Genomic DNA, 26,359 nt, shown 5'->3' with positions numbered 1-26,359 from the left:
TTATGTTATAGTGGACAAACCCATTGCACATTACTGTGTAAAAATACACAAAGCTTTGAACTTGCTGTTAAAGTACTTTTTACTTTTGAATCCTTGTCATTTCTTTATCTTTTGTAACTTTAAGTTGTGTTTATCATGGATTTATTTTGCATCCTTATTTCTGTTTTGGCTAAAGTTACAAACAGCAAGGTTTTGTGTTTAAATTCCTGAAAATGTTGTGATGGAATTACAGTAATGTGTTATGGCTTGGGCCCCTCGCAGGAGTGTATCTCGCAATCAGCAGTGAAAACAAAGTTTGAACAGCACACTATCAGAGCTAAACAGATTCTAGATACTGTGAAAAACATAATGGATTCAGTAAACGTGGCAGCAGCAGAGAAAAGGTATGAGTTTATTTTATTGCAGCATAAAAATGTGTTTTTGTGTCAGTGTGAATTCCTAAGATTAAGATTTTAAATTTTTATAAATACTTTCCCCAGTAAAATCAACATTGTGGGTTTTAACTGATCTGTAGTTGAATATTTTTAAAGTAATGTTTGAAATTGTTAATATTCTGTAACCTTAAACAAATTGTTAACACTCCCTGGATCTCAGTATTCCCACGTATGAATTAATGATTTAAAAATATTTAGTGGTTTTAAAGTATCTTTAAAGCAGTAGAAGAAGAACCGTTTCTTCAAGCAGAATTCTTTGCAGAAATGAGGAGCCTGTGTTCCTCTTCTTTCTTATATTTAGCTCATGACCCATTCTTTCATACATTTATGCGACACCTCAAAATCACTTTTTTATGCCAGTTGTGGTTTTTCGTTTATTGGCTGGTGAACAAACAAGGTGATGCTACTTGCCAGCCAGAGAGTCAATTTGGTAAGCATTACCCTACTTTTCATACTGTACTGTGCTGTTCCATTCCATTTATTACCTTACAAAGAGTGGAAATGGATCTGTGAAAGTGCCATCACTATGGATGGAAAGTGTAGGTCTCACAAACTTGGTACACTTGAAACAAATACCAGGATCTTATTAAATGTGAAAAAGTGATGGTATTAAGCCTCAATTGAACCTTTTCTGGATTTAAGCCATTGGAAGAAAAGACATATAGCATCAAAGATTGAGTGCACGGTGAGGTATAATTGGAAATCTTAAATGTATTTGACCTAGAAGGGAACAAAACTCCCCTCATATCCCATCCCAAGTCTATTGTTTGGTTTTTGACACTTTGTCAGGAATGTATTATATATAAAACTAGAGAATGCCACCACATAAAATACAAGGGTGAGAACCCAAAGTCTGATTTTAGACCTTAGAAGGTGCCTCTTGTATATGAGATTATGTTGCCATTGAAGTCCCTTCCAGCTCAATTACTTTATTATAGTAGCCCAAACAAGTATTTGGTTCATTGGATTGTTGTTAATATTACTAATTTTTTTAATGTGGAGTATGAACTAAATATGGCTCAAAGAAGATGTGATATGAGCATAGTTTGTATAATCATAATTTCTTGTGACACTTTCAGCTAAAGATTGTTTTAAAAGGATCTCAGGTCTTTATTTTCTCGTGTTGTTATCTAGGGATTGGCAATTTTCTATCAAGGGCCATGTAGTAAATATTTTAGGCTTTGTGGCCACACCCTTTCTTTTGCAACCACTCATCCTTGCAGTTGTAGACTGAAAGCAGTGGGTAAATGAATGAGTATGGCTGTGTTTTAAAAAAGTTTTAACAAAAAATGGGTGTGGCTGGGTTTGGCTTGTAGGTCACTGTTTGCTTGACCCTTGTTTATCAAATTATTTGAATCCTTTTAGATGTTGATATATGAGATATCTTTTTTCCTTGTGCCTTACTAAGGGTTTCAGTACATAAATGAGTGCCCTTGCTTAATTGTTTTGGGACTTTAATATACCCTGAATCTTAATTACTTTTCATACTGTAATAGGGTTTATTCAATGGAGGAGAGGGAAGACCAGATTGATAGACTGGATTTTATTCGAAATCAAATGAATCTTTTAACACTGGATGTTAAGAAAAAAATCAAGGAGGTTACAGAGGAGGTGGCAAACAAGGTGGGTGACAACAACTATGATTAAAATATATGGAGATGGAAATATTTTTTGGTAATGTTAGAAAAATTATCCCTGTTAGCATAAAGGAATATTTTAAGTTTTTTTTTTTTCAATTTGATTTGTTGAATAGTTGGTAATCTTGTATAATTCGTGGTCTCTGGTGTTAATATTTTCAGGTTTCATGTGCGATGACAGATGAAATTTGTCGACTCTCGATTTTGGTTGATGAATTTTGTTCTGAGTTTCATCCTACTCCAAGTGTATTGAAAGTGTATAAGAATGTAAGTTAAAGTGTAGTAAAAAAGTATTCTGAGACAATTATCTCACCTTATTCTATACTCTTATTTAGTGGCTTGGATTGTTCAATATCTTCATGGCAACTAGTACAGAATTAAACTGTTACATCTCGTGCACTTTTGCAATGAATGTAAGCTATCTTGTATTATATCACAAAAGTTATCCTCTTGAATGAGAATGAGATCCTTTTAGTGTTTGCTGCATTTCTTAAGTCTTTATAAAATCTGCGTACTTTTTAGAGCAAAAATAATGTGATTGTTTACCATTGGTAACAGGAGCTAAATAAGCACATAGAAGATGGTATGGGAAGAAATTTGGCTGATCGGTGCACAAGTGAAGTCAATGCGTCAATGCTTCAGTCCCAGCAAGAAATTATTGGTAATTTTCCCAGTTTGCTAATGCTGCCATTATGCAAAATACCAGAAATGGATTGGCTTTTTTTTTTCCTAGAGTAGTAGCATTTTTTTAAAATTCAATTTTATTGAGATATATTTACATACCATACAGTCATGCAAAGTGTACAATCAGTTGTTCATAGTACAATCATATAGTTGTGCGTTCATCACCAAAATCAATTTTTTAACATTTTCATTACTCCAAAAAAAAAAAATAAAAATTAAAGTAAAAAAGAATACCCAAAACATCGCACTCCTCCACCCCACACAGCCCCATTATTCATTTACTTTTTGTCCCCATTTTTCTATTCATCTGTCCATACACTGGATAAAGAGAATGTGAGTCACAAGGTTTTCACAATCATATGGTCACAGCATGTAAGCCATATAGTTATAAAATCATCTTCAAGAATCGAGGCTACTGGGTTGCAGTTCATCAGTTTCAGTTATTTCCTTCTAGCTATTCTGATACACTAAAAACTAAAAAGGGATATCTATATAATACATAAGAATAACCTCCAGAATGACCTCTTGACTCCATTTGAAATCTCTCAGCCACTGAAACTTTTTTTCATTTCTCTTCTCCCTTTTGGTCAAGAAGGCTTTCTCAATCCCTGTTGCTGAGTCCAGGCTGCAAAGGAGATTTACACCCCTGGAAATCATGCCCCACGTAGTGTGTGTGTGTGTGGAGGGGGGGCAGTAAGTCTACCTGTAGACTTGGCTTAGAGAGAGAGGCCAATCTGAGCAACAAAAGTTGTTCTCTGGGGGTGACACTTAGGCACATTATAAGTCGGCTTAGTGTCTCCTTTGCAGGAATAGGTTTTATAAGAGCAAGCCCCAAGATCAAGGGCTTGGCCTATTAAATTGGTAGTCCCAGATGCTTGTGAGAATGTAAGGAATTCCCCAAGTGGGGAAGTTTATTATTTCCACATTTTCCCCAGTCCCTCAAGGGGGCTTTGCAATTACATTTTTAATTTCTGCCCAAATTAATCTGGGGTGTGTCAGGGTTTCACCCTAACCTGTAGAAACCGACCAGATCTCACCCTTATTCAAAGTTCCACGTAAGTATGATGTTTAAATAAACTGACCACACAAGTTAAATTATATAGTGTGCTACAAAAGATACAGATTTTGCACCAAAGAAACATCTCTTCCTTTGGTCTCACACAGAAGTTGAAGTTTTAAAACACCATCAGTATCATCCTTTACCACTTCTTCTGATTTACCTTATTCCTAACCAAGTTCATTTCATTCATATCTCTAATTGAAGTGTGATCTCTTTTTCAACTTCTTTAACATTTGCTTTATGGGTTAATGCTGACTTTCATAGCTGCTGAACTCTGGTTCTGAGTCTCAGATGTTACCCAAAGTAACAGAGACTGATCAGGTTATACACAAAGAGCTCAGCATCTCAGAATACGGAAATAACCATTACAACTCAGGAATAGATTTGACTGCTGTAAGAGCTTGCTATCTAGGAACCTTTGGATTGGCTTTTGTAAAGGGAATTTATTTGGTTACAAATTTACAAGCCTAAGGCCATAAAGGTATCCAAACTGAGGCATCAACAAGAGAATATTTTCACTAAAGAACAGCCGATGGCATCTGGAACACCTCTGTTAGCTGGGAAGGCGTGTGGCTGGTGTCTGCTGTTCCTTTGCTCCCGGGTTGCATTGTTTTCAGCTTCTGATTTCAGTGGCTTTTAAGCATCTGCGAGTCCTGTCTTACCTTCTCCGGGGCAAACTCTGGGCTTCATCTCCTTAGCTTAGCATCTCCAAACGTCCTTCTCTCCGCATCTCCAAGCATCTTTTAGTGTCAGCAAGCATCTGGGTCTGTGTCAGCTCTTAGCTTCTCTCTTAAATACTCCAGTGACCCAGTCAAGCCCCACCCTGGATGGGCAGGGTCCACACCTCCATGGAAATAATTTAATCATAGATTTCACCCTAATCAACAGACCAATAAGTCTGCCTCCACAGGATTGCATTAAACTTGGAGGACACAATATATCCAAACTGGCACAGTAATATTTATGTCTATAAGGGCTTCTAAAATTATGTTTTCTCTTTCTTTGGTAAAGGATTTATTTTCCTTTGTATATCTTATAGAAGGTAAAACATTATTATTACTAATTCTTAAAATAATTATCATATTTTTATTTCATCTAGAAAATTTGAAGCCGTTACTTCCAGCTGGTATACAGAATAAACTACACACACTGATCCCTTGCAAGAAATTTGATCTCAGTTATGACCTAAATTGCCATAAGTTATGCTCTGATTTTCAAGAGGATATTGTATTTCGTTTTTCCCTGGGCTGGTCTTCCCTTGTCCATCGTTTTTTGGGCCCTAATAATGCTCAGAGGGTGCTCTTAGGATTCTCAGAACCTATCTTTCAGGTATGTGTTTTTTATTCTATCTTCTGAGAATCTGTTTTCTTAATTTTCCTATGTGTTTCTCTCCTAATAAAGCTAGCTTTATCAAATCTGGGTTAGGTGTACCTATGCAGAAGGGCAAGCCAATCTTGCAGTTGTCATCCAGTACTGTTGTAGGTATTTTTGATTTTTTTATCTCAAAAGTTTTTTTTTCCAGGCTTTAAATAAACTGGAATAAATGCAAGCATTAAAAAAAAAAAAAAAAAAAAAAACCTTATTGAATTTATATCAGTTCAGTGCTTTTCAGAAACTTTTTGGAGTTGTTAACCATCACCGCAATCCAGTTTTAGAACATTGCTGTCACCTTCAAAGAATCCGCCATACCCATTTGTTATTGTTTCCAGCCCCACCACTAATCTCCCTTCTCTTGCTATGGATACACTCTTTCTGGACATTTTATATGGATGAAATCATAAATATATGGCCTTTTTTTGACTAGCTTCTTTGAATTTTCATGTTTTTGGGGTTTATCATCATGTTACATCAGTGTTGTAACATGTTTAAATAATTCATTCGTTTTCATGGCCAAATAATAATCTGTTGTATGCATATGCCACATTTTATTTATCCATACATCAGGATTATTAATCAGGACATTGAATTGTTTATACTTTTTTGGCTATTATGAATAAAGCTGTTATGAACATTCATTTTCAAGTTTTTATGTAGACGTATGTTTTCATTTCTGTTGGGTATATACCTAGGAGTGAAATTGCTGGATTATATGGTAGTTATCTCCATGTTTAGCTCTGCGAGACTGCTAAAGGGTTTTACAAAGTGGCTGCACTATTGTCCATACCCACCAGCAGTGTATGAAAGTTCCGTATTCTCAAACATTCTCATCAATACTTGTTGTCTGTTTTTTTATTCTAGTTGGTTTGAAGTGATTTGTCCCTGTGGTTTTGATTTGCATTTCCCTAGTACCTAATAGTGTTTAATGAACATCTTTTCATGTGCCTATTAGTCATTCCAGTATCTTTTTTGGTAACATGTCTATGAAAATCTTTTGCCTGTGTTTTTAATTGGTTTCTTTTTATTATTGAGTTACAGGAGACAAGCCCTTTATCAGATGTTTAATTTGCAAATTTTTTTTCTAGGCCATGGCTTTTCTTTAAATTTTATTAATGATGTCTGTTGAAGTATAAAACATTTTTATTTGAGGGAGTCCAGTTTTTCTCTTTAAAGGATTTTTGGTGTTTTTGTTTAAGTTCACTTCTAATTCTTCTCGAGAGTTAAGGGCCTACTGCTGAGAAAGGTAGATTTCAACATGTATTAAGGAAATTAATTATTCTTAATGATATCCTTGGTTCATGTCATAGAAAATAATTTTCACACCATTTTGTTTTCTTCATATATTTATGGTAAACTCATTATTTGGGGTTATTTCTTTTTATATATAAAATTATATACTATAATTTTTAAAGCAATATGGTAGAATTTTATAAATGTAACTATTTCGTTTGTAGTTGTTTAACCTGAATAATCTTTTTTCCCCTACATTCCTAGCTCCCTAGATCTTTAGCTTCTACTCCCACTGCTTGTACCAATCCAGCAGTGCCAGACAATGCATCACAGGAAGAACTCATGGTTACCTTAATAACAGGATTAGCTTCTCTTACATCTAGAACTTCTATGGGCATCATCGTTGTTGGAGGAGTGGTAAGAAACACTAGCTTTCGGTACAATTAAACTAGAAATTTCTCAAAGCTATCTGTAGGGTCAGAAAAGAAATATATATACACACACACAACACACACAATTTTATTTCCAGAATCTGTGAAATGATTTGACAATTTGTGGATTAAAAGTGGTGAATTACATGGAGTTTTACAAGTCTAATCTTACGTTTTAAAAATATATAATATCTATATATCTTTAGGAAAGAAACACCACTAACTAGCTGGTCCTTAAAACAATGCTTCCAAACGATTTTTACAGCACATCACACATATCAATTTCTTGACATACTTGCAAGTTATGTTAGGAAGCTCTGCTTTGAAGTATTAAAGATTCTTTTTAGTAGTAGTTCTTACCTGTTAAAAGAATATTTCAACCCCCTTCACTGGGCTACAGAACATAATGTCCTTTGGACTTTTCACTTGGCCTATAATCCCATAGCAACTGGGTTAATTGAAAGAATGTATGGCCTTTTAAAGGATGATAGAAACTCCTTACAACAATGGACTTGACGACTGTACCACCATTAACTCCAGACCCAAAGCAGCGGCTCCCGCTCCTGTGGAAATGGTAACCGCAGAGCCCATGCAGGCCTTATGAATTCAAATAAGGGAGGCCAGCTGCCTTCAAGCCACAGCAAGGCAACAGTAATAATCTGCTCTTGCCTTGTGCCACAAACACTAGAAATTGGGGAAAATAAGGTCACTTGACTCTGGTTCTGGCCCATGCAGCCAACCTGGTTGAGAATCCTAAGCCAATGGAGTATTATGCCAAAGGTTATTTGTATTCCCCATCTGGGATCCCCACCTCCCAGGGAACTGTATAACTTTGCAACCCCAAACTAACTGTAGAGCTAACCTCGAAGGGCTCCCCATGGTGGGGGGCGGGGGGGAGTGAGGATAATGGCATTTAAAAATCTTCACCTGGGACTCTACTATCCACTAATGAAAACTCAGCTTATATATTGTTTCTACATGTGCTATTAATTCTTGTTTAAAAAACTGTATATTATTTCAATAATGCATTAACTAAAGTGTTGTATTTAGCATTATTCCAACAAGTTTTAATTTTAGTGTTAATTGTATGCTGTAGAATGCTTGAAAATGGTTTTCAAAATTATTTTGGTAACTTAAGTATAAGAGGTATAAAGAATGTTCTGTACGAAAAGGATGAGGAAAGTAGTTTTCTCCTAAATGGCTGGTTGTTTCAGAATGGAAAAGAGAAAATGTAGGACAAAAATCTGAATGGTTATAGAAAGTCACAGAAAGTTTGTGGAAAGGGAAATTTATTTCTGTGGACAAAGTTAGGAAATGGTTTAAAAAAAACAAAAAACTAGATATAGAATAAAGCAGACTGCCTGGTAGTTTTATCCTTTAGCTGTTTTAGTCCCAGGTGTACCTGTGCTTTAATTAATATTCAGTGTTGTTTACATGTACCCAATAACTCACAAAATATAACACAAGCTCTTGCTCACATGCCAGATCATATTGAACATTTATCTGATAATCCTTTGTCCAAATGGTATAGTTCTTTAACTTGGCCATGGTGCCACTGGGATTACTGCCCATATGTACTTGTTTACTTGTATTCTGCTGTTCGCTGTGTTGTTGTTGTGAATTATGGATGCAATGTCTGTCCTATGGTCAACGCAGATTGCTGCATGGGGGTGGAATGTGGGAGCCCCTGGCCCCCAAGTGTCTTGAAAACTGCACACAACAGTTTGCTTGACCTAGGACCTATTCTCCTTGTAATATCAGATGCTAACTGTAATCTGTACCCGAAACTACCTCCTTCCGGAGACTCACTGAGATACTGTTATCTCTATAATCCTCTCCTCCTCCCTGTTAACAATCAACCCCTCCCTACATTGCACAACCCTGCTCCCTGCCTTATGCCCTCATACCCATTGGAATGTTGAGTCCTTATAACTAGCTTATTCAGCCCCCCAAAGGGCGAACTATTTCCACGTTGTGCTCTGAACTGGCCGCCATTCAGAGCAGCTACTGAATCCATTCAGAGAAGCTCGTGATTTCAGGACAATGTGGCTCAACGTCCCCAACCTGTAGGTAAGCCCTATAATAAAAGCTCATGTCCTAGGAAAAAAAAAAAAAAGAACATTTCATGTCCTTAACAGCATATATTTAATTTCTTGGTTTTGGAAACCTCTGACCAAAAAAAAGTTAACCCATTTTCAGATAGATTGAATCGACCCACCAAATGTGTGACAGATTATAAAAGTTTCTGGTCTGATATGTGCTGCTCCCTTTTCAGCCTGATTTTCCAGTCACTTCTGATTTTCTCATGGAAAAGGAATATACATTTTAAGAAAATGAAAGCAACTTGAAGATCTGTTTCCTAAAATGATGAGTTTCCTAAAATGTCTTTTGGTATCTTCTCCCAAGTAGTGTTTTTCCTTCTAAAGTAAAATGTGACTTTATCTTACAGATTTGGAAAACTGTAGGCTGGAAGCTCATATCTGTTTCTTTAAGTATGTATGGGGCTTTGTATCTTTATGAAAGACTATCCTGGACCACCTGTGCTAAGGAGAGAGCCTTTAAACAGCAGTTTGTGAACTATGCAACTGAAAAACTGCAGATGATTGTTAGCTTCACAAGTGCAAACTGCAGCCATCAAGTACAACAGTAAGTGGAAAGTTGCTTCTTTTGTTAAGTAAAAAAATTCTTGAAGCACCATGGAGAAAATGCAGAGATACGTGAATAGTTCGAAGAACTATCACAAAATGAACACATTGTATAATCACCACTAGGGTGAAGAAATAGGATACCAAACCTCAGAAGCATCACTTCTGCCTTCTTACTCTCCTGATCACCTTTTCATCAGCCTTCTGATAGATTAGATTTGAACATTTGTGAATTGGTAGATAGGACTTCTCGGAAACTCTGCGGGGCTTTCAAAAGGCAGTCCTTTAGCAGACCTATTCTAAATTTATGTTCCTACCTTTTGTTGCAGTTTCTTAATTATGAAAGCTGAATTTTTAGCAGTTAATAATTAGGCTCAAAAGGCATGACAGGAGGTAGACTGCTCATTTTATGGTGAATGTAATTTGTTTATACTTTCTCAGACCAGATTTCTAAGTTTAAAGGTACAGTTTTTTTAGAACTCAAGAGAATTTTATTATTGTAACATAAAAAAATAACTGGATCCACCTAGTTTCTGCTTTTATGCATTTTAGTAAATATACATATTCTGTTTGGATGCTGCTGAGAGTTGTATTAAAAATACTCTGAACTCAAGATAATTGCAATTTAATGGGAGAAATGACATGTATATAATTATAGTACAAAGTAAAAAGTGATAAGTAATAAAATATAAAGTGTTCTTGATATGAGATTATAGGAGTTACTTAAATTGTGAAGCATAGTGAATCTGGAGGAGAGGTAGCATATGAGTTTTGAACACGCAGAATAGAATAGGATGAACCAGGCAGAGCAAACAACCCAAACCAAAAGGAAAGCAGGTAAGGGAAAAAGGGATTTGTTCAGGAACTTGAGGAAAACACTTCAGTGTGGCAGTTGTGCGTTTAAAGGGGGTACATTAGAGTATAAACCGAGAATTGGGACAGGGCCCTGTATGTGTAGGGATTGGGGTTTGGAGAATTAGGAATCCCATGAGTGATGGCATTGCTTAGTTCTAGAACAGATAATTTACTAGTGGTATGATGTATGGAATGGTTTAGACTGAGGAGACAGGAATGGCAAGGGGATTAATTAAACTATTTCAGACACAAGATCAGAGCCTGAACTAACATAGAGCTGTAGAAAATGGAAACAGGGAGACCACAGATTTGAGACTGTTGAACTTGTTCATTCATATATTAATTTGCCTACTATTTGTTGAGTTCCTATTTTATATGGTAGTTTTAATTTTAATTGATTTATTCAAGGAAGATCCTTTTTGCTAATGAAGGTACCTGGACCTCCAAAAGAAATCAATTGAGAACACATAGGTAAAAACAAAGTTAATGTAGCTTTCCATTCATTTGTTCATCAGACTTAAATTAATTGCCTTTTGTATGACAATAACTATGCTAGGGACTATGGGAAATAAAAAGTTGAAGATAGCCTGATCCTCTTGTTAGAGAATCTTAAACTCTGATGGAGGGAAGTCATAATAATTGCTCAAGGTATTAATTTAATATTTAATAAAATATTAAAGAGAAATGCTTCATTTGTCTATTATTGGGGTTGTAGGAAAGATACACAGGAAAACAGTTGCAAAGAGAAATGAATAGGTCAGTAAGTTAAGTTGTGAAAATACAAAAATAATGTTTGCCAATTCTGATGTATTAACTAGCACACCAATGGTAAATATAAACCTTTGATTCTAGAAACACAGTTAAATTTTGCTATGATTTAGAGTCTTTTTATCTAAATCATAGAAGTTCATGGAATCCTTTTCTTTCCTGTTCTTGATGATTTATTTTTATAGGGCCAGGGACAAAAGTGAGGTTTATTGTGCTTATAAAGAAATGTACCCATCTTTGATCTTTATTTAGACTAATCATAGAACTGCATAGCAGAAGTAATAATGCCTCTTGAGTTCAGATGAAATTAACCCATACTGTATTAAGCTTACAAAAGCCATACCTTTCCTTATACCATTCTTAGCAGTGTTCTTTGATACCTTATGTTTTGGTATTAGTTTGAACTTCAGATCTCTTTTTTATATAAGCTTTCAATTAAAGCTTACTCAATTTTTTTTTTAAATCAGTTTTATTGAGATATAGTCACACACCATACAGTCATCTGTTCACAGTACCACCATATAGTTGTGCATTCATCACCTCAGTCTGTTTTTTTAAATTCAGTTTTATTTAGTCATATACCAGACAGTCATCCATGGTGTACAATTAGCTGTTAACAGTACCATCATATATTGTGCATTCATCACCCCAGTCTGTTTTTGAACATTGTCCTTATACCAGAAAGAATCAGAATAACAATAAAAATTAAAAAGAACACCCATGTCACCCCCCCCATCCTACCCTGTTTTTCATTTAGTTTTTATCCCCATTTTTCTACTCATCCATCCATACACTGGATAAAGGGAGTGCAATCCACAAGGTTTTCACAATCTCACTGTCATTCCTTGTAATCTACATTGTTATACAATTGTCTTCAAGAGTCCAGGCTACTGGGTTGGAGTTTGATAGTTCCAGCTATTTACTTCTAGCTACTCCAATACATTAAAACCTAAAGAGGGTTATCTATATAGTGCATAAGAATGTCCACCATAGTGACCTCTTTACTTTATTTGAAATCTCTCAGCCACCAAAGCTTCACTTCATTTCATCTTGCATCCCCCTTTTGGTCAAGAAGATGTTCTCAATCCCAGGATGCCAAGTTCAGACTCATCCCCAGGAGTCATATCCTGCGTTTCCAGGGAGATTTACATCCCTGGGAGTCAGGTCCCACATAATGGGGAGGGCAGTGAGTTCATCTGCTGAGGTGGCTTAGCTAGAGAGAGAGGGCCACATATGAGCAACAAAGAGGTACTCAGGGGGAGACTCTTAGGCACAATTATAAGCACGTTTAGCCTCTCCCCTGCAGCAACAAAAGCTTACTTATTTTTTAAAGATATTCATTACTGCTGAAAAACTGTGTTTTAATTTAAGGGAGATGGCTACCACTTTTGCTCGCCTGTGCCAACAAGTTGACGTTACTCAAAGACATCTGGAAGAAGAAATTGCTAGATTATCCAAAGAAATAGAACAGTTGGAGAAAATACAAAACCATTCAAAGCTCTTAAGGTATTTAAACAATTTTTCTCAGTAACATGAACATTTAGTGGTCTTATTATAAAAATATAATTACGTGAAATCACTAGTGAATTTGTATTAAAACTTTTGCTTTCTGTGCTGGTTTAAATTAAAATTTTCCATTTTTAATTCCACATATTTTGCAATTTCAGTGAAAGCTAATTTCAACGAGAGAAAATGAAAAACGGGCCTTAAAAAGGCAGTTCTCTTTCATTACAATTTCCTGGACTCTTACTTCAGATCCAAATTAAAGGAACTTTACAGATCTAAACTTATAAATCTTTGTTAAGCTTTATATGTAAGTCCCTTTTCAGAGTACAGATTCTGTAACTATGTATGAGTTTTTAAGAAGTCCTCTATATCCAAGATGCATAGCTATTGTTATTGGGGATTAAATTGGAGACAAACTAAACAGGATTTCCTGATACAATACAGATTTCTGATTTAATTGATTTATTATGCATTCTTTGGGATCTAAATCCATTTTGCGTTTGGGGACAAGAATGCAAGTGTCCCCATAAGGTCTATACTTGGCATTTCAACTTTCACCTACATTTTCAGGAGAATCATTGGGCATCATTTAATCTCTTTTGATACTTACCAGGGCACATGCAACATACAGTTATATTAACCATGTGAGACCAGCTTAGTAGCCAATACTTGCAATTTGGAGGGACAGTCCTTGTGACTTGAGATTTGTGATACATATTTAAAACACATGCAGTATCATCTCTCACTGTGGTGTCTTAATTTGATTAGCTTACACATTCTCATTGTACTTCAATTTAATGTCTGGAAAAGATGACTGCCTATCATCATTGGATATTACCCTCCTCCCTTCACCCTTCCACCCTCACCTAAGTGAATTCTATGTATTACATTGCTCCTATTTTAAGTTAGGGCATCCCAAATAAACCTTTCACATTTGGTGAAACTATGTCCATTAGAACTGTTTGTGTGTTTTTACCTGAGTAGGTTTTTAAAACAGTGTTTCATCTTGCTATACTAAAACATGAATGACAAAATAGATTATTGGTATTTATAATGTAGCTTGAATAATTTGGAATATTTTTGATCTGCTAATTATTCCTTTTTCTAACAGGAAAATTTTTTTAAAAATAACATACTATTTGGAATCTCCATTGTCACTAGATTACACTCAATCATTCAGATAGAATTTAACTTACCTACTACTTTTGGGGAGTTGCCTGAAGTATACAGTGGAGTTCGCAGCATAGCATACATACGTTGAATTTATATGACCTCAATTGTGTGTGCTGAGCGAAAAAGTAATAGAAAAACAGAAAAGAAAGAGAGAATCCCACACAATGAGTATGTGTCCTGGCATATTATGAAATGGGAGACACAACTCTGTATGTCTTTATCAGTTTTCATTAAATATTCCTCTCTTACTGTGGGCATTTGGCTGCAATCAAGTATGATTCTAGTGTTTAAGAGAAATAGTTTTGGTACACCATGGCCCTTTGACATAACCATCTTCTTAGTATATACATAAAACCAATTATCCTTTATTTATGCTTAGACTGCAAGTAACTTTGCGCTTACATGATTTTATTATATAATTCCCATTTAGGATATGACTTCACTGTCTATTGTGCTTTTAATGCTCATTGAAGTTTTTGTCTCCCTGTAACTTTTATTTAATTTATCAAACTAGTACATACACGTAGTTCATAGTGAAACAGTACATTAAGGCTTAGTGAAAAATGTGTCTTGTCCCACCCTTTCCCATTCCTAAATCCTGTTTGCCAGAAGCAATCCCTTCTAACTCTGCCATGTGAATTCTCTGATTATATAGGATGTCTTGATTTCTGACAGAAGGTTTTCCCACAGTTATTGCATTTATAAAGTTTCTCTCCAGTGAGGAATCTCTGATGTTTGGTGAGATGTGTTCTAAGACAGACAGATTTCTCACACTGATTACAAGAATAGGGTTTCTCTCCAGTATGTGTCCTCTTATGTTGAGAGAGCTGCGAGCAATTCTGGAAGGCTTTTCCACCTCACAACATTTTTATGGTTTTTTCTCTAGAATGAATTTCCTGATGTACAATAAGGTGGGAATTCTGCCTAAAGGATTCTTCACAGTCGCCACACTTAAATGGCTTCTCCCCCGTATGGATTTTCCAATGCTTAGTAAGGGTGGAGTTGCCAGTGAATGCTTTCCATTTCAGTACACACACAAGTCTTTTCTCCTGTAAGTTTTCTCTTACGCATTATAAGGTGGGACTTCTGACAGCAGGTTTTTCCACAGTCACTACATACATAAGATTTCTTTACTCTGGGGGAACTTTTCTGATAATTTCCAGTGGCCGAGCAGTTCGATTTATATTTCTTACAAGATTGTTCTTGGGGAATGTTGACATTTCTGTTGGCTTTCTTATTTTTATAGGCTGTTTGTCCAGTGGGGGATTTTCTGGGAACAATGGTTGCTCTACTAGAATGTAAACTTTTCTTCTCTCTCTACTGAGAGAGGACTCTCCAGAGCTTCCATTTGCATCTCATGCATCAAATACCCCACCTAGGTTGTGAACTTTTAAGTCTTTTTCAGTAGTTACCACGAATTCTTTATTCTTAGCCCTGTGGGGAAGCATGTCCCAGCGTTTCTCCCCATTCCACATTAGAGATCGCAGCAGTTTGGAAGTTGGAAACCCTGCTCATAAGGAAGGAAATGGTGCTAATAAACAAAGGCTTTCTAGCATTTACTCCTCCAGTGAGACCCAGTTCTTACGATTCTCCAGCATCACATCTCTATAGAGGTTCTTCCAGAAGAAATATACGGCCACGTCTTCAAATGTTGATGAATCCTGTGGCTTTTTTTATAGGACAGCTGCCATTACTGAGGATCCAGGTCTTTCACAGGAAAGGGAAGGATCAAGTGGAGCTCCTGACCACGTGTGTGGCTGCTGGGCCCTGAGCACCGTGTCTGGGATCCCTGCCCCACCTTCCCATTGTGGTCTGATTGGCTAAAGATGTTGAACATCTTTTCCTGTTTCTTGGCCATTTGTATATCTTGTTAGGAAAAAGTCTGTTCTTTTTCCCATTTTTAAATTGGATTGTCTTTTGTTGAGCTCTAGTTCTTTATGTATTCTGGGTATCAAACCCTTATTGAACAATATAATTTCCAGGTATTTTCATTCATTCTGTAAGTTGTCTTTTCACTTTCTTGATAATGTCCTTTGATGCACAAAAGTTTTTAATTTTGATGGAGTCCAGTTTATTTTTTTTCTTTTTTGATTGTGCTTTTGGTGTCAAGTCTTGAGAATCCATTGCCTAATAACAAAGTCCTGAAGATATTTCTTATGTTTTCTTCTAAGAGTTGTATAGTTTTAGCTTATTTTTAGATCATTGGTCCATTTTGAATTAATTTTTGTACTTAATGTGAGGTAGGGGTCCACTGTTATTGTTTTGAATGTGGGTATCCAGTTGTCCCAGAACTATTTGGTAAAGAAACTATTCTTTCCCCCATTGACTGCTCTTGGCACCCTTGTGAAAAATCAGTTGGTCACAGATGGATGGGTTTGTTTCTGCACTCTCAATTCTACTCCATTAGTCTATGAGTTTGTCTTTGTGCCAGCACCACAGTGTTTTTTCACGATACCTTTCTGATGAATTTGAAATTGGGAGTCCAAGTCTTCCAACATTGTTCTTTTTCAAGATGACTTTGGCTATTTGGGAAGTCCCTTGCATTGCTATGAATGATTAACTTTTCCATTCTGCAGAGAAGTCTGTTGAAATTTTGAATGGGATTACACCGAATCTGTATATTGTTTGAGTAGTATTGACGTCTTCCAATCTGTGAGCACAGAATGTTTTTCCATTTATTTAGGTCTTTTAAAATTTCTTTCAGCAGTGATTTGTAGCTTCCATATTACAGGTCTTTACATCCATGGTTAAATTTATTCCTAGATATTTTATCCTTTTAGTTGCTAGTGTAAATAGGAATTTTTCTTGATTTCCTTTTCAGATTGTTCATTAGTATATAGAAACACCTCAAATTTTTTATTGATGTTGTATCTCACTGCTTTGCTGAATTTATTAGCTATTAGCTTTCATCTATATTTTTTAGGATTTTCTCTATATAAGATCATGCAAATAGCAAACAGCTATTCCTGCAAATAGCAACAGTTTTATGTCTTTCTTTCCAATTTTAATGTTTTTTATTTCTTTTTCTTGCCTAATTGCGCTCGCTGGGGCTTCACATGCATTGTTGAAGAGCAATGGTGGCATCCTTGTCACGTTCATTACTTTAGCGGGGAAGCTTTCAGTTCTTTCACCACTGAGTATGATGTTAGCTGCTTGTTTTTCATATATATCCTTTAACATGTTGAGGAAGCTTCCTTCTACGCCTAGTTTTCAGATTTTTTTTTTCTTCCCAGAAAAGTGTTGGATTTTGCCATGCCTTTGCTGTATTGGTTTTCTTTTTTTTTTTTTCCTTCATCTGTTAATGTGGTGTATTACATTGATTTTCTCAAGTCAAGCCAACCTTGCATTCCTGGAATAAATCTACTTGGTAATGGTGTATAAACCTTTTGACATGCTGTTGGATTCGGTTTGCTAGTATTTTGTTGCAGATTTTTGTATCTGTATTCATAAGGTATTTTGATCTTTTCTAGTGACATCTTTATCTGGCTATATTCGGGTGATGCTGGCCCCGTAGCGTAATTTTTTTAGTTCTTGGACACTGAGGTTCTGTGTTGACTGCAAAGCTGTATACTAGCACTTACAAATAATGCTCTGAAAAGAGTTGGTAATAGTTTTAATGTTAGTTCAGAGAAATGTAGCAGCAGCAGGCTAGTGAATTGTTATTTTAAAGATCGGATGGACTGCTTTTTCTCCTTGTGCTTTGTAGTAATTATTGTTTTATTCATTTTTTAAATTAGAAATAAAGCTGTTCAACTTGAAAATGAGCTGGAGAATTTTACTAAGCAGTTTCTACATTCAAGCAATGAGGAAGAATCTTAACAGTGGAGATTGCTTTGGTGAACAGCATAGGAGGAAACAAACTTGGAAGATTGGGCCAGTTGTAATTTTATGAAATGACTTCAAATATGAATTTCTACTAACTGTACCTAAATAGCAAATTCCTGTGGAGTTCTCATAATGATCTATCTCAGGGTGTTTGCATTTCTGAAGAGCATTATGATGTGTTAATGTTGTTAGTTTTAATTTTGGGCAAAGAAAAGGTCAGATTGTTTGATGTGTTAATGAATTAGTTAAAAGCAACAGAACCAACTATGTGACCCCTGAGGGGTGGGGCCCTGAGCTCTTAATCAGGGCTTTCTTTGTTTTTGATTCTGAAAAACTCTGCTTCCTGGCATCCAGGAGTTAGAGAATGCTCCTTTCATCATCTTTGTCAAAACTAATTTTTGATGCCTACTTAAATGAGAAGAGTCACTTTTTTGTTTTATTAATTGCACTGCTCTAACCACCAAAAAGGGGTGTGGAATGTTCTTGAGTGTATTATTTATGCAAGTTACAATCACTTTTGCTGTCATCGTAGGTATGTAAACCACTAATAAATGTGCTGTTTTTATTCCCTCTTTTATTCCCATTAAAACTGGTGTAAAACATTATAAAGGTTTGTTATAGTTACAAAAGCATCTGGGTCTAAATAGTTTCTTCATTATCTCTAAAGGGACATTTTCAGCTTTGCTCCAACTATGATTCCAGGAAGGAAAGCTTTTGTATTTCAGTTTTAGGAGTAAAGTTTTTAGGTGATTAAAAGTAGCCAAAGGTATGGGAGGTCTGAATTTTGAATGAGTATAGTGATGTACAAAAGCTGTTTTTCAGAGGTTTTTGCCTAATATATTGTTGGATTGTTCTCCAGGGGAGGCTTTTACTTTTATTTAATTGCATGAATTTTCCAGGGCTGGGTTAAAAATTATTAATGTTATCTCTTACCTTAATGAAATGTTTATGGGTCCAGGCATCATGGCTGCTTCTGTATTAAAAACTGATCGAAACTTATGGGAATGTACAAAAATGAAATCATTTTAGGACCTTGCTAATGCAAATGTCTGAGGACCAGATTAGCATCACTGGGAGCTAGCTAAAAATGCACAATCCCAGGGGAAACAGTACATTTGTGTCCCATTGAAGTTATAGTTTATGTGCTTTCTTTTCATGGGAGAGAGAGAATTTGACTTCTAAAAAAATTTTTTTAAATATTCAATATTTTCTGTGCCTTTTAAGGCTTCTGGATGCTATTCAGTCTTTTCAAAAGAGGTGTAACTCTAGTTTTCAAGGTATTTTAGGGAGAAAGTCACATTATTTAGACCATAGGAGCCTTACAAAAATATTTGTATTTTATGCAAATCAGATTAATGGTATGCAGTATTCAAAGCCAAATGAATATTTATATTCACTTTTTAGCTTTTGTTGGTAGGTGTAGGTGACAACTACAACCTGAAAAACTGATGTCTAAGGCTGGCTGGTAATTTAGGTTACAAGTTCAAGATCTTAACCATGATAAAGTACTTGAACAGCATAGTGGTTTGGTATTACCTCATTATTGTAATACAGTATCTATGGAAGTTTGGTCCCTGGATGGTTAGCATTGCTTGGGAACTTGTATGAAATGCAAATCCTCAGGTCCCACCCCAGAACTACTGAATCAGAATGCGTTGAGGTCCAGCAATCTCTAGTTTTAACAAGCCATTCAGGTGATTCTGATACATGCTAAAGTTTGTGAAGCACTGGTATAGTGGTCCTGATGTAGTAAATTTTTCATCGCTAGTCTGAATTATGTATGATCAAATTGAAAATGTATGAATGTTGGAAATGGAACACTAAAATAATGAAATGCAACCTTTTTGTCTGAAGATAAATGCACTTAAGACCAAGCCCATGAACTATACAGAAACTGTGTAATAGTACTTCAAAGTTATTGCGCACAATATACTTGGTTGCTCACTATGTATGTTTGCAGGATTATTTCTGAACTACTTTGTATAAACTTAAAATTTCTATAAAACTAAAAATTTTTATAAATATGCAAGTTCGCAAAGGGAAAATAAAGCAAACTTGTTTGCCTGATGGTTGATAAATGTAGCATTTATACTGACACATTTATAATGGTATTCAGTGAGTTTTAATCTTTCATATATTTAATTATTTTTACTGTAGGTATATAAACTATCTTGAGTAGATTGGTTCCTTTTACGATTGCATTAACCCTTGTTTAATAAAACTGACCAAGTGTTGAAAGTGTAAGAAAAAGTTAATGCACACCAGTTCTTAGTATAAAAGATTATAGACAACCATGATGGAAACATATTTTGAGAGGTTTCCTACATGAGTCATGCAACTCAGATACTTACCCAGTACCCTTTCCTGATCAAGCAGAACAAAAAGTGCCCATAGGGGAGCATATTCTTACCCTCTGCTTCAACTCGTAGTGCTGTGTGCCCTTTAATGGATTCACATCATAATATGAAAAACATAAGCAAAACCTATTTTATTATTGAATATATTACACACAAAAGTAGTCAGGAAAACATAATGAACTTCCATGACCCATCACCTGTCTTCAAGAATTACCAACTCATGGCCAGGCTTGTTTTATGTGTATTCCCCCAAATTAATTTTGAAGTAAACTTAACATTTAAATATATAAATGTCTAGCTGTCTTAATTTCCCCATTCATCCACTCCCTCCACCTTTACATCCCCAGAATTGTGATGAAAGTAGTAAAAACATTTTTTATCAGTACTCTAAGCAGAACTGGTTATTTAGAAATTATGTAGGAGAAAACTAAATTATCCTAGAGGAGCTACAGGGTAACAGTGACTTAATTTTGCTTTTTTAATTAAAGCCGTAGCCTTTTAATAAGCTAGAAGTTGCTTCTAGTGCTGAAAGATGGGTCATTAGCAGTCCATTCTGTCCTTTGCTTCCTGCAGCTCATTCATTTTTCACGAAGAAAAATAATTACCAATGTTTAGATAAAGGAATTAGGGCTAAGCATAAAATATTGGGCTTGAAATTTATTCTGGAATTTTAAAATCCTATTAAAAATGGACTTAAAAGCATGCTAAATGAAATGTGGTTAAAAGCACTTTATTGATTACAACATCAGTTCACAGCAACATTATTTCACTGAGCTAGTGAACACAATCACTGAAGAAAGATCCAAGAACACTGTTGCATCAAGTCTGTAATTTATTGGTTGGTTTATACTATTATGAAAACTTTAATCTAGATATTTACCTTTACTGTAATTAGTAATACTAGCCATACTCATAGTTAACTGGTAACAAGTGTGGAAACCATTCTAGATGAGTGAAGAAAAACATTTTCAGAATACTGTAACATGAAAATATTTGATCAATTAAAAAAAAAACTCACTTAGATATGGATGCCTTTGGATAGGAATCTGAAAATGCAAGTATTCAGATGCTTCTTTGAAGAGAAAACAAAGTATAGAGCACCATCATGTGACTGACAGAAAAGGTTTGAGATACCAAGTATATCACTTAAGTTCTATTAAAACAAATGTGATGTAGGATTTTGTTGGGCACATTTAATACCAATTGTAACACAATATTTTAATCATAATGCTGCATTATCATAACTATTTTACAAAATACTGAATTTAAGAAAAAAATATTTTACCATCATGCAAACAGATTTGCTAAAATACAAGGTAAGATCAGTCTAATACTTTTTTTAAATATGGAATGCTTGCTTAGACATTCTACATACCATTTTAATAAGTACCTATTTTAGTTTAAAATACCAGCTTTATTCATTGTACAGCTGGTTGTAAATTAACAACCTTTCTCATAAGAAAGATGTCTAACCTGTATGTGCTTAAAAAATTCACAATGATGAAAGGGAAAGGAGCTGAACATAGTAATTAAAACATATATTTTTAAAAGCCTGAATTCACACCTTAAAGATTATACAATATCTTCACTATTAAAATGATGACAGAGCCATATGGAGGATGTTTAATCAGTTTCCATAAATTTAAAATAATATCAACAATAAGCTACAAGTATTCATTTCTGTTTATAACTTAAAATGTGAGAACTTCACTAGTAAACAAAGCATAAATTTTCGTGAACTTCATTTTGAAAATGGTTGAAGTCTTAGTTTATTAGTAAATCTTAAGACATCAAAAGTTTTGGAGGAGCTCATATATTGGCACAGTATTTTTAGCAATAAAAATTTCAATATTTGTCATCTGGATAAATAAAAATCCATCTCTCCTTTAATACATTATCTTTTAAATTGATTAATGTATTCCAGAAGCACCTACACCCATTATATCTAGGGACTAGTTTATTATCATCATGCAATATTAATCAGTTCAACTGAGTCTAAATTAAAATGGTGAGAACAGCCTACTGGGCTCTATTGCAATATTTATATGAAATATAAAGCCCAAGTCTGCCTCTAAAGACAGAAATCAATTTGGTGTGTGCTGTGTGTGTATGTGTAATCATGGAATCGCAACTATAAAATGTGAATGAGGGAGGAAACTTGGATGTTTTAGACTAGATCCCTAATAATATTGCTGGTGAAAATGAGGCTTGTCCATCCAAGTAGAGGAGATACACTTGCTAATAACAAGAAGTACTTTCTTGATCAGGTTTTTGGAATGATTTGCTGAACCACATGGCAATCTTTTCTTACAGAAAAGAGTAGTGCCCTTAAAATATTTTTGCCAGATTTCAACTACTGTGTATGCAGTGATATAAATAGCCCAAAAATAAACCTACTGAGGCACACTATGTTTAAATGTTTCTTGTAAGGTGAAGAAGAAAAATTAATAGGCACCAGATGAATGCAGTACTATAATGTCCACAAGTCTTAGGCACAACAGAGTTAAAACAGGCAACCAGCTGAACTCAAAAGTGCAAATAAAAATATTTAGCAACTGGAACCCATATCACTGAAAACAAAGTATGTGGTAATGAGGTTACTTTATCACCATTTGATCATATGAATAATTAGCCACAAGTTTTCAATATTGGTTGGTTTTCAGTTGCCAGGTACATTTTTAATTATGAGAATTGCTTTATACTCCTCTCTAGACAAACTTAAGTAACATTAAAACAAATTTCATTTTTAAATAATATGTTTAAGACCATAGAATTCCTGTCTATGTGCCTCTAAATAAAGTATCTTGTTATCAGAACAACTTTCAAAATAGAGGATATACTTTCTATAAGGCTATTTCTCATAGCAGAAATGCTTTCTTGAGCAGGTTTTGGAATGATGGCACTTTGGCAGAGGTGTGGATGGGATGAATATGTTCCTTTAAAATATTCTTGCCTTGTAAAAGCTCAAAGAACTGCTCTTTATGAAGTGATATAAATAATCCACAAATAAACATTAACAGCAAAAGTTCATAGAAACCTAACAAAAATATAAATATATATATTCGTGCCTGCCATCTACAATGTTCTGTTTTGGTTCTATATCTTAATCTGCCTTTATCAACATTTTATTCTCTAATATAAACTGACCTTAAAATTGATACTATTACAATTAATGCACTTCTTAGCACATTAGCAATATACAAATGAAAACTACAAGTAAATTTGGGAGTATTTAGCTTACATTTACACATGAATAAAAGTTAACTGCAATCTCAACAGTAACTTACACAGTTTACTAAGTTATCAAATACAATGTACTTCTTTCTATATATCAGAATAACCTATAACTTCACACTTCGATCTAGAATCTTGTATTGTCAATCATTTGGATTTATCTGTAAGAGAAGATCCCAGGTGAAAAGTATCTTTGTTTAAAATTCAGAGGAGGGGGGCTTTTTTTTTTTCCTAGTAACAGGCACGTTCTTATTTCATCAACAAGTGGAGGAACTGCTTAATATTTTCCTCTGACACCTTTAAGAAGTGCTTCAAGAACTTTTCTTTTGACTTTAAAGTTGCATCACTTAGTTCTAGGCTTACTTTGAAGCAGAACCACTTAGAAACCAATATTTTGTGCTAAGCCAAAAAATATTACAGGAGCAAAAAGCTTCAATGTTTCCTTTTAAGAAATTTGAAGGCACAGGTAATTTACATCAACTCAGATTTTATATTACTTGAACACAGAATTCATAAAACCTCTCTATTACAATTATAACATCACGGCTAGTGATTGCTTAGATTAAACGCATTTCTAAACAATAATGCCACACTATTTTTTCCTACCATTTGTATATTGATAGAGAACACTGGGAAAGATTCTTCAGATGCAGGAACAATCCAAATGTTAACCAAATTTGAAATATGAGTATACTCTACAAACTCGGTTCCAGAGTATGAAATCAATGAGAAAATCCAATCAACTGTTTAGAGGGGTACGTCAACTGGTCATAAAATAATGCAAAGAACCATTTTCTTAGGTTTGTCTAAAACTGCAGTGTGAAATCTCTACTCTTTGCCCTTCAGATGATCTCTCCCTCAAAGGACTGAAAATGAGTATTTATTATTTAGATTAACTGGGCAGCAAAGGATGATTGAGGAACTAATGATATTCAAAAGGACTTCCCTCAGTGGTACCAATGCCTACAGGATTCGTAAACATTAAGCAATCAGGATCTCTTTTAGATTAAAAAGGAAGATCAAAATTCAAGGAGACTTTCTTCAAAATCTAAGTAAACATACATGTAGTATCACTTCCCTCTATTACTGTGTCTGGTTCTTCCATTACAGAACCCAAAAGTGTGGCATTTCTTGTATAATAAAGTTAAAAATGTAGTTCTTTAAAAAATGCAAACATAATCAAACATGATAGACTGCTATTATGTATACATTCCATATTACAGGAATAAAATCATTAGACTTTCAGTACAGCAAAAATTCATCAAGGTCAAATTAACCAAATTCCTCAAATTAATACACGGGTCCTTCTGATCTCAGCTAGCACCTTTGCCTTGTGTGTTTTTTTCCACCTTTTTTTTTTTCTGGTAGTTTACTGAAAGCTTTTTGTGTACAATAATCTCAATAGAAAAATCTTCACCTGCAAATATAAGGTAGATTTTTTTTTTCACAGCTATACGCTGTAGCACTGATTTCTCCAGATAACAGTGGAGAACAAAGTATGTATGACTATTAATTCCAGATTCTAAGAAAACTATCCCAAGAGCCTGTTGCCACAGCCATGCCATCATCAGTTACACCTAAACAGCTGACACGGTTGTCATGACCAGCAAGGACACCTGAAAAAAAAAAGTTAAGTAAAAGGTAAGCAATTGTAGCATTTTAGAATTAAACAAGTGTATGCATAAAAGATCACTAAAAGGATACCTAAACGAACAGGTTCCTCCTAGTGGGATGAATGAGAGTAAAGGTTAAGCTGGCCATGTACTTAAAATACACCCTTTTATATAACTTGAATTTTTCACATGTGCATCAATTGATGTTTTTAATTTTAAAAATTATAATTAAGCTTCCTTTATATCCAGGCAAAGAGATGTAGAATTTTATTCTGTATCTCTAACTAACAAGTTCATTACAGTTCACATTTTGCTGCTGACCTATGCTATTTTTCTCTAAAACAAAGATTTAAACTAAGTTCTAAAAAATAGCCTTTTACCACAAGAACAAAAACATAAGCATACAGTTGCATTACATCGCCACTTCCAAAAATACCAACAAAATTTATTTACTTTCTTCTGTTAACCATCAAACACTGGAATGACTGTGACACATAAATCATTATTGTTTGTAACGTTCTGAAACCATCAAACTCATCTGGTTTTAGTGTCTTTTGTCTTTTAAAAGTTAAAACTCACTTGATATCTTGACCACCACACAGGATAAAAAATTCCCAAATATTGGGGTCGGAATCAGGAATGAGAAATGTGATTAACAGAAAAATCAGAACATTTCAAATCCTCAGAAAGAATTTTTTCTTTGATATACTATGTTCAATTTTGGATTATCTCATTATATAATTAAGCATATCCTTTTCATTCAACCTCAGGAACAGAAGTTCATCTTGCCTAACTCTTAATATTCTCTATATAATACATCCAATAAGGCAATTCCTTGCAATGGGAAAATTTACCATCAAGGGTTGAAATAACAAAAAAAAATGAATATTGTGGCTAATTACACTGGAGAGGAGTATGAATTAGCATTTCATGAATCAGAATTCAATTCTGAGGTGAAAGTTCCAATTGACCTAATCTGAAACCAACTGTAAGCAAAAGCAAAACTGAAGCTCAAGCATATGTTAAAAAAATGTGGAAGACATTTTTATTTTATTATGGGTACTAATTTCAATCCAGGCAAAACACTAACATTTTAAAAAGTAACCGGCTTGGGGCAACAGAGTATCTCCAAAAATCTATATGTACAATACTCAACTTTTCTGTATTCTTTTATGAAAGATTATGGAAAATCACTCCTGGGAATAATTGCCCCCACTCCTTCAGAAATCCCAAAACTGTATAGGAATTTAATAGGGTAAGGATATAAATGCACCAAGACAGTGAAAACAGAGGGCAGGCAATGGCAATAAAATTTTGCAAGCTCTGGAGAGTGAATGGAAACTGACCTAGTGGACCTGAAAATCATAAATTCAAAGCTAATTGTCTGGTAAACCAAGAAATAAAATTATACAGTAGAATTCTCAAAAGGGTCAGATACTAGTGGACCCAGGTACTAGTGGAACCAGATATCTCTGGAACCAAGGCAAAAAGGCAGCTAAAATAAGATTGCCTTAGAAAATGTTCAAGAAT

At 34.8% G+C, this 26,359-nt stretch overlaps 2 protein-coding genes across 4 annotated transcripts in view; one reads left to right on the top strand and one right to left on the bottom strand.

Moving 5' to 3' along the window:
* MFN1 (mitofusin 1) overlaps positions 1 to 19,692 on the top strand; it is a 54,339-nt gene extending 34,647 nt beyond the window's left edge. For all 3 annotated transcript variants that reach the window (XM_037840108.1, XM_037840116.1, XM_037840127.1), the window contains 9 exons: positions 262 to 383; positions 1,931 to 2,057; positions 2,234 to 2,338; positions 2,630 to 2,732; positions 4,915 to 5,144; positions 6,687 to 6,839; positions 9,303 to 9,499; positions 12,493 to 12,627; positions 17,538 to 19,692. In XM_037840108.1, coding sequence (XP_037696036.1) covers positions 262 to 383; positions 1,931 to 2,057; positions 2,234 to 2,338; positions 2,630 to 2,732; positions 4,915 to 5,144; positions 6,687 to 6,839; positions 9,303 to 9,499; positions 12,493 to 12,627; positions 17,538 to 17,619 — 1,254 coding nt within the window. In that variant the 3' untranslated portion in view covers positions 17,620 to 19,692. The remainder of the gene's footprint in view (positions 1 to 261; positions 384 to 1,930; positions 2,058 to 2,233; positions 2,339 to 2,629; positions 2,733 to 4,914; positions 5,145 to 6,686; positions 6,840 to 9,302; positions 9,500 to 12,492; positions 12,628 to 17,537) is intronic.
* A 1,004-nt stretch (positions 19,693 to 20,696) lies between these two features.
* The window catches only part of GNB4 (G protein subunit beta 4), a 110,700-nt gene continuing 105,037 nt past the window's right edge, over positions 20,697 to 26,359 (bottom strand). Inside the window, exon 10 of the mRNA XM_037840136.1 lies at positions 20,697 to 24,832. Within this exon, the coding sequence (XP_037696064.1) occupies positions 24,726 to 24,832 (107 nt within the window). The 3' untranslated portion in view covers positions 20,697 to 24,725. The remainder of the gene's footprint in view (positions 24,833 to 26,359) is intronic.

This window comes from Choloepus didactylus, chromosome 1 (assembly GCF_015220235.1).
Source record: "Choloepus didactylus isolate mChoDid1 chromosome 1, mChoDid1.pri, whole genome shotgun sequence".
Lineage (NCBI taxonomy): Eukaryota > Metazoa > Chordata > Mammalia > Pilosa > Megalonychidae > Choloepus > Choloepus didactylus.
The sequence above is the reverse complement of the archived record's forward strand: the minus strand, read 5'-3'. Positions and strand labels throughout refer to the sequence as shown.